We start from the raw sequence: 8,624 nt of genomic DNA on the forward strand, positions 1-8,624 counted from the left end.
AAACACCGGCATTTTAGCGATGACTCATCTGAACACCTCTGATTGGTCATTGCATTCATAAGCTCAACAGCATCGTGTGTGATTGGTTTATAATGCGCAGTGCTGTAAAAACATCTGTCTCTGGCTCAGCGCCAGCCAGCGAACGCAGATTTGAATTTAGCAGCTGATGATATGACGCGCTGAACGTTATAATCACACCGGTGTGATTGTATTAAATATATAAAATATTAATCGGCTATTTTTTTGTCTTTTGGAAGCTGCATTCAAAATCCACTTGGCTCAAAAATCTTCACTTTGAATGGGCATGACGCCTCTGCTTGTTGACCATTGTTGTTGTTGTTTTTTGTTTTTTGTTTTTGGCTGTGAATTAACATTTACTTAACATGCTAATTCAAATCTGGCTTGCATAGTTGATTCTGTTCATTACTCTCAATTCAGAAGAGGTTATTTCCAAGTTAAAATGAAATTCACATGTCTGTAGACTTACTAAACATTAAGTTATTCTCCATCAAGTATTATTCAAAAGATTGTGCCATATAAGGGTTTTCATATTTTTTTGTCCAGTCGATGAAATCGTCAAACTTCCTCATGCGTAGCTTCTAAGGCGATTCCAGGCAAAAATCTGTTTTTATTATCTATAAACACTTGGTGTTTTAGCGACGATAGCAAGGTGAAGGCTAACAACCCTTTTAGCCCCTTTTAGCCTGTAGCCCCTACCCCTCCAAAAGTGCCAGACTGAGCCAATCCACCGCACTCACTTGTATTATCTTCTGCCTCCCTTCCTTTTTCTCTTCTACGCCTATAATATCTCTCCTTCACACGTATGATTCTTCCCTACAATTGCAGGGAATCTCCTTTGCCCTCAAACCTTGGGCTTCTAATCCTGGTTTAACTGACATTTGAAGCGCTTCCTTCAACAGTCCATTACTGCCGTGATAACCCAACCCTCGTTGATTAGATGTAACAGACCACCGCAAGCCAATGTTATGGAAATTCACCAAACATCTTTGATTTTCTTGTAACAGAGATTGTAAACGTTGCAGGCGGACAGCCGTGATTGACGACAGTGAGGAAGATTTACGGCCTCCCTGAAGGGTGAATTCAAGTTGAACATACTATTGAATATTGTCACTTTTTCCAGTTTTTCATCGGTTTAATTTTGTTTGTTTGCCCGTAAATCTTTCAGAGTTCAGGGCTCCATTTGCGTCCAATGCTGTGTTTGAGCATGATCCAGGTCCGATCGGCTTCTCGAGAACAAAAGATTATCTTTCGAAGGATCGAAGATGACACTTGATTTATTAAGTAAACAGTAGGTAGGTAAGTCAGTGATCCTTTGTCATAAAAACGGCTCCGCTCGCCAGTGTATTGGCAAAGAAGCATTCTTTCTGCTATGAGAGATGAAAACCAACAGATCTTTTTTTGTCTTTTAATTTTATGTTTATGCCCGTGTACCAGTCGCCGTCAGGTTGTCTGGATGGACGGTTAAGAGGGGGGCGGTAGGCGTTGTTCAGATAAGGCCTTTCAGCCATAACTTCCTCTTCTGAGTGCTCTCTTTGCATCCTTGTATGTAGGCAGACCTCCTGTCTTATCAGCGGCGTGAACATTCTCTCATCCTCTCTTGTTTGGTTCATCTTTAAGGCAGAGCTGTAGATTTGTAGTTGTTTTGCAAGAGCGGACACATCCCAACGAAAAATTGCTGAGGTGTCTTGGCAGCATGGGACACTTGCATCATCTCCTCCCATTTATATTGAAAAACAACAGTTAGGCCAATTTCACACTGTACACGAAACTAACACGGATTTATTTCATTGTCATTCTCACACGCAAGCAACACGGTGCTAAACAGCAAAAACATAGCTGCATAGCATTGAGCTTGTTTTATCCTGCTTAACATGCTGAAAATATGAATAAAATGCACTATAAACGTATTTAGCACTACGGTCCTATGCAATATAGGCGTTTATGAAGCAACATAAAATAATAGAGCAAACTGCTCATCCATAGTTTGAAGAAAGTAGTGTAAAAAATTTAATAATTTGAAAATAAAAAATAAATTAATAAAAATTAAAGTGATTTCTATTGTATTCTATTTTAATTAATTATGAGTATTTTATTATTTTATATTTATATAGACAAGCATCGTTTTGTTTCTCTTGAGTCAACTTAACGGCAAGTAACACCTTTCCAGTTAATATTTTACTTTTATCAAAGTATAAATGGATCTTTATACATTAAAATATATAGCTGCAAGGGGGTCCCTTAAAAGGGGATCATCCTTCTTAGGGGCTTTCGAAGAGTTTGAAAACCCCTGATTTAAGAAATTTATATTCTGCTCCTTTGGAGATTGATATCTGTTCTGAACAGATTTAATTAACATCCCTCCTCATGCAAATTAGATTTCATGATGGTCAAGTTTGTAATAATTATCAATGGTCAACTTCCAATAACCTTAATTTAATTCCATTATTAAAACAAATACTCAGTGTAGTAATCCAGAAATCATTTTGTTTCCTGGATATAGTCTTAATACACATTTGACCGTAGGAGAAATGCATCTCTGGATTTGCACTCAACCCTCGTGTCCGATACAGGATTCAAACAACACTTTGCACAAGCCAGTTCTTTTAACAACCCTAATAAGGATTGTTTTATAAAGACTTTTTTTAATCGCAATGGCTCCACACATCTTACCGGCCATCCGTTTTACTGTTGCCATTCGTCTCTCCTCGGCCGTCTTATCAAGTCTTCATCAAAGAACAAACCCCTGGCCCACAGGTCTCCTTCCTCTTCACCTTGAGTCGCTCAGAGTGTGCATGTTTGCGTTTCACTGTGTTAACTTTATGCTCCCTTTGTTTTCAGTCGACAGGCCGGGAGTTATGTAATGGGCCGCCCGTAAAAGCATGGCCCTGTTTGAAAACTCCAGTGGTCTCTACTTAAGACCAACACTAGACACTAGGCCTTGTCTCTTCCTTTCTTTATGGCCATCTGTGTTAAAGTGGGGGAGGAATCGCAAGTTCAAACGCCCGCCGTTGCTTTTATGATGTCAATGACTGAATGGATACCTCTACAGACGTTGGTACAGAAGGACTTGGCCAAGGTCCTAATCCAAGTTTGGGGCCGGTTAGGGGCAGGGTCATTTCTCCCGGCCAGAGGGAGGCAGGTGAGTTCGTTGCCTGGGTTGGGGCGGTAGGTAACCTCTGAACTCTCAGAGCTGTATGTCTCCCCTCTGCGGACGCTTGAAGCGGGGGCTCATTGTTTAGGTGTGTGAAGATGAAGCACTGCGTGCTGAAGGATTATGAGATGGCTGCGTGATTTGGGGGCGGAATGTCCACAAAACCGCAACCCCCACAGATGGACGCAAACTCATACTCTCTCACATTGGGAAAGTATGGTTTCGCAGACGATTTACGCAAATTCATTCTGCCTTGCAAATTAGTTTACGTGTACAACAGAACGCAGATATCTATCAAAACTAAACCAACTTTAAGGGAGCAAATTGAGATATTGGCAGCGAATGAAAACCGTACTTGCGTGAAATTTCGAAATTAGGAACTTGGAACATCGAAAGTGTTTGTCAGACATTTTAGCATTGAATAAGCTGACAGAAAGACAACTAGGATCTTTACATGCAAAGGGAAATTGGTGAAAATCTAGCTCAATTTGAAACAAAAAATCAGCTCTGTATAATACACATTTTTGGTCTTAAGGCCCGGCCCGTTCACTTCAAGAATCATAAATATAAAGATAATAACTATTAGCGTTCACACCAAGGCACAATACCGTTCTGTTTATTATAAACATGTGCTGCAATTATGTTGTCTTCTGCTTTAAATGCTCAAGCCCTTTAAGGCAGGATGGATTCTGATTGGTTGTTAATGTTTTTATCATTCATCAGCTGGAAAAAAAGGTTTCCAGTGATATCAATATCATTATCGATATTCTAACAATATCGCTTCTCTGTAATAACTTGTATGACCTATGAAATGTCTTTTCAAGACCTCATAAGTTTCAATCAACAGGTGCCGGCTGTGTTTTGTAGTAGTAGTTTATAATAATTGACTGCAAATTCTGGTGTTTATTGGCTAGTTTTCCCAATCCAGTCATTTCTCGATGAATAAAATCAAGTCCTACCCAACGTCCTTCACATGGAACAGTCTGTTTGTAAAAAAATTCATCACATTTAATTTGCATTACCAAGCATGTTGTCAGCTTGTTGTATGACAAGTAATTAGTCTAAAGTTCTGAATACCCACTGAAGGTCCCAAGGGTTCATGAGGTAAACAGGTATCCGGTGTGTCTGCGGCATTGTAATTTTTAACAATCTCATGAATGATTAGAAATACAGCAGTATCTCTACCACTCCCTAGTCTTGTCCAAAACTGATGTGAGAGATTGATTCTGTACTCTCTGCATTTGGCCGAAAAAAAGCTTTCCTTAATCTCACCCACCGTTTTGACACTACGCAGCTCCTACGCTGAAAACAACCAGATGTTTTACACCATTTGTTCCATAGTAGCAGAGCAAGAGCATTAATTTCAACCCTGTGAAAAGCTTCTGAATCATGGTGTTTAGTCGACAGATGTCGGACGATCATGGACGAGACTGTACTCCAGCTCTGAGTACCATTAAAGGGCTCCACGGTGGTTTGTTTTAGTCGTTTCGGCCAGGCATCTTTAAACAGTTCCTAATACAGAGTGACATGGACCTAAAGCCTTTGAACACTGCTGTAGAACTACATTTTAAGGCGCTTCACCCTTTAAATGATAAAAGTAGTGAGTTATCGCTTTGTTTGTCATGCTCTTAAACCCTTGAGGGGTATTATTAAAGCAGAGAATGTCATGGAAAGAGTATTGTTAAGAGTATTTTTAAAATCTTGTAAATCCTGGTAATTTATGTCACCCTTTTCCCTGGGAATGTAACCCCTCCCTTATGGTTTGCATTTGGGGCTGAGCAGCAATGGACGGATGCGTGTACCTGTAATAGGGACTGTTTAACACCCCCTCCTTCTCTTCATCTTTCTCTCCCCAAATCCCTCTAGTCAGGATTTACTGTGGTGACCTCCCAACTCTCTGATTCCTTTCCCGGGAGTTGAGGGCCTTCCCAGGCTCCCAAACCCTCGGAGTCGGAAGCGTGTAGCATTTTTTTCCCATCCCAAGCACTGCGTTTAATCAGTCCAGGCCTGCTGTGATTTGGTTTTAATTCTAAGGGGTGGGCCGGATTTAACGGTGTGATTGAAGGCAGTGATAAATGGGAAGGCGGAGGGGGGCCATACGCCTGGTACAAACTCCATTACGGGTATTACTTCATTTATTAAAGTGGGACCGTGCTTGTTTGCGTGTTTCGCACAAGGTTCAACTCCAAAACCTGACCCACAAACATGCATTTCAGCATGTTATAGACCTTAATATAGAATAGATGGTTCTTAAAGGTTGTGGTGAGAGGTTGCACCGACATGAACCTCAGTGAACGACCAACATTTGTCAGTTTCCTGTCATTTCATTGAACAGTGATTTGCTACAACATTTGTAGATGGCCACAATTTTGTGGTCCCAACTAAAAAATAGTTCAGCATCTTTTAAAATGGTCTATTTTAACCAATGTTTGTGTGCTATTTTTTTACTGTCAGAGCTGTTAGCATAGCAATGTAACTGAGGCCAGCTAGTAAGTGCTGTGGAGGTAAACCTCACTTCCCTGATCTCAAGAGGTGCACTACTGACAGACGCTTGATACGTCCTTGTGTCCTTGTTAGTGTGCCCGCCTTCAATGTCGGAAACGCCGGTTTGAATCCTGCTCGGAGCCAGCAAGGGGAATAGAACCGGATGGGTTACGTTGGTGCCGTGACCCGGATGGGAATGAGCGTTAGGGAGGTGATTGTAACGGAGGCCAGCTGGTAAGTGCTGTGCAGGTAAACCTCACTCCCCTGATCTCAAGAGGCACACTAGCAACAGACACTAGAGGCTGCAGCCTTTAGCATGCTTGCTAGCGCACTTGCCTCCAATGCTGGAAACGCTGGTTCGAATCCCGCTCAGAGCGAGTGTGGTCAAGTAGAACCGGAGGTGGTTACAGCAACATGCTAAGGCCAATTGCAAATGCATCTCTTGTGTGTTATTTGTGTAGAACAGAGTTACTACCTATATAAAACACTCCAGATATTTAATTTCAGTATTTATTTAATGAAGCTGTTAGCATAGCAACATGCTAACGTTAAACTCTATTAAAGTTAGTTGCAAATTGAGTCTCTTGCGCGCAATTTGTTTAGCGAGTTACCACCTACAAAAAAACAATCCAAATTGGTCTCTTATGAAGTTACGTGTCCATTTCAATGCTGGGTAGCAAGGCAGCTCAATAGGTTTTGGAACAGAGCTCGAGTGTGTCCTCCCATTGGGCAAATCTGAACCTGTGTGTTCAGCGTACATGCTTAGCAGAAGTGGATGAGGCATCTCTGTCTGTGTTTTATGGAGTGTAATTGTGCGCTGGGAGGCACTGCCCTCTATTTCTCCTCTTAATGGCTGTTTGTGTGTTGTTTTAGTGGCAGATTTACGTGTGGGACGGGCAGTGAGGGGCTGGTTGATTTACAGCTGTGGCTTTGGCCTCACTGGTTATGTGTGTGCGTGTGCGCTGTTACTGTGTGTGTTCCAGGTGATTGTGCAGTCTGGCCGCCAGCCCAGCGTGTTGCAGAAACTGTGTCAGCTGCCGTTCCAGTATTTCAGCCACCCGCGACTCATCAAAGTGCTCTTCCCCTCGCTCATCTGCGCCTGCTACAATAACCTGCAGAACAAGGTCATCCTGCAACAGGAAATGAGCAGTGTGCTGCTGGCCACCTTCATACAGGTAAATCGTTCGGCCTTCACACCATCATTTACGTGCAATTCAGACTTTGTTTCACGAACATGTCCGCAAACTATGTATTACAGCTATAAAGGGCTATTCCACAGTGATATGAAACTGCAAAACAACTCTAAAATAAATAAATCTCAAAACGCAAGGGATTAAAACGCAGCATTATTCACAGTCTGTTTTCCAGTATTTAGATTTTCTCATTTAAAATCGCAAATTGTGATCAAAATCTGACATTGTCATTTTCATATTAGTTTTTTTTTTTTAGGTTTAGCAACTTTATCCATAACTTAAAAATAAAAAGGAAATTCTGTACTTTTGAAGTTTGTCATTTCTGTGCCACTAGCATAACAAAACTTCCTTTAACCCTTTTCCCATCTTCCATTAGTCAGACAAACAGTCCCGCCCCAAAATAACGCTATTGGTTCATCCAACCCATTGTTTCACTTTACAGCGGAGTCAATATACAGCTTTTAGATGTATGTATTTATCTGGGATAGAAGAAATTTTTGTGTCATAAGCATCACTAAATGGAGTAATGAAATATGTTGATGTTTGTTTCACAAGCATGTCTCAAACTATATGTTCCAGCTATAAAGAGGTGTTCACACTGATAGTGATTTGAAGCTGCAAAACAATTCTGCACTTAATTTAAACTTGCTATTGTGAACACCCCTTAACAGATTTACTAAAGCAACCTATGCAACAATGTTCACAATAGATTAATCAAATAAATACAGTGCACGTGTTAGAACATTCAAAAGTGTAGTGTATAATTTTTCTTATGTTAAAATACTTTATTGTATCCCAGCTATCATTTAGCATATTTTAGAACAATTATAAATTGTTATTGTAATTGAACTGGAATCGAATCAGTTCAAATCATGCCCAAATTTGAGATTTTACAATGCATTGTATCATTTAGTAAAACATTAACAATTTACATTGTAAATTTATTCTTTTAACTTAAGTGCAAGTTATTGGTCTATTCCCTGGGAATCGAACCCATGACCTTTTTGTTGCTAGCGCCCCACCACCCCCTAAAAGAAGCAGCTTCCTTTGCTCAAATGGATGGTTTCCTCTGTCTGTTTGAGTGGATTTACCTGCCACTACTTGAGCCTCCTGTAAACACCCTCTCCCTTCATCTTGTTCCTGACAGCGCTCTCCACACCACAGCACCGCTGCCATTACTTTCACAGAGATTAGCTCCAACTCTAACAAGGACAGGGAATCGTCAACCTGTTCAAACAATGGAAAGACACTGACAAAACTTTACCCACTTCATCCAAAACTCAAAAATGAAAAAGAGATTTAGCTATTTAATCTGAAGTAATTCCTGCGCCACTAGCCACTTCACAAACTGTGAATGTTTACTAAATACTTATGGTTTACTTATAGTTGTTGTGCATATTTAGGCAGGATAGAAGAATTATCTGTAGCACAAATGCGACCAAATGGAATAAATAATAAAAATCTGTTGAATTGTGTAATCTAGGACTGTGCTACCAATGAGAACAGCAAAGCTTCACATCCAGGTAAGGTCTATATTTAACTTGTTTGAGGGGAAAAACAAGACTATTTGCTCTCTTGCATCAGTTTATCTTTGCTTAAGTGCATGCATGCATTTTAAATATAATTTGCTTTTGTACATTTAAAAGGTACAATTTACAAACCCTCATGTTGCCTTCCAGTCATTTTGGACCTGGAGATGATTTTCTTTTGCCTGAAAATGCTAGTTAATGCATTGGACTACAACTCACTGTCTTGGCTCACACAGGGCTTAACAC

The 8,624-nt window shown here is 40.5% G+C and overlaps 1 protein-coding gene across 1 annotated transcript in view; it reads left to right on the plus strand.

Annotated features, from left to right (window-relative positions):
• LOC107712524 (S phase cyclin A-associated protein in the endoplasmic reticulum-like) overlaps positions 1–8,624 on the plus strand; it is a 127,936-nt gene that overhangs the window by 107,739 nt on the left and 11,573 nt on the right. The window contains exon 29 of the mRNA XM_016517814.1: positions 6,640–6,831. Coding sequence (XP_016373300.1) covers positions 6,640–6,831 — 192 coding nt within the window. The remainder of the gene's footprint in view (positions 1–6,639; positions 6,832–8,624) is intronic.

The sequence above is a fragment of the Sinocyclocheilus rhinocerous genome, unplaced genomic scaffold (assembly GCF_001515625.1).
Source record: "Sinocyclocheilus rhinocerous isolate Xijiao unplaced genomic scaffold, SAMN03320098_v1.1 scaffold1259, whole genome shotgun sequence".
Classification (NCBI taxonomy): Eukaryota; Metazoa; Chordata; class Actinopteri; order Cypriniformes; family Cyprinidae; genus Sinocyclocheilus; species Sinocyclocheilus rhinocerous.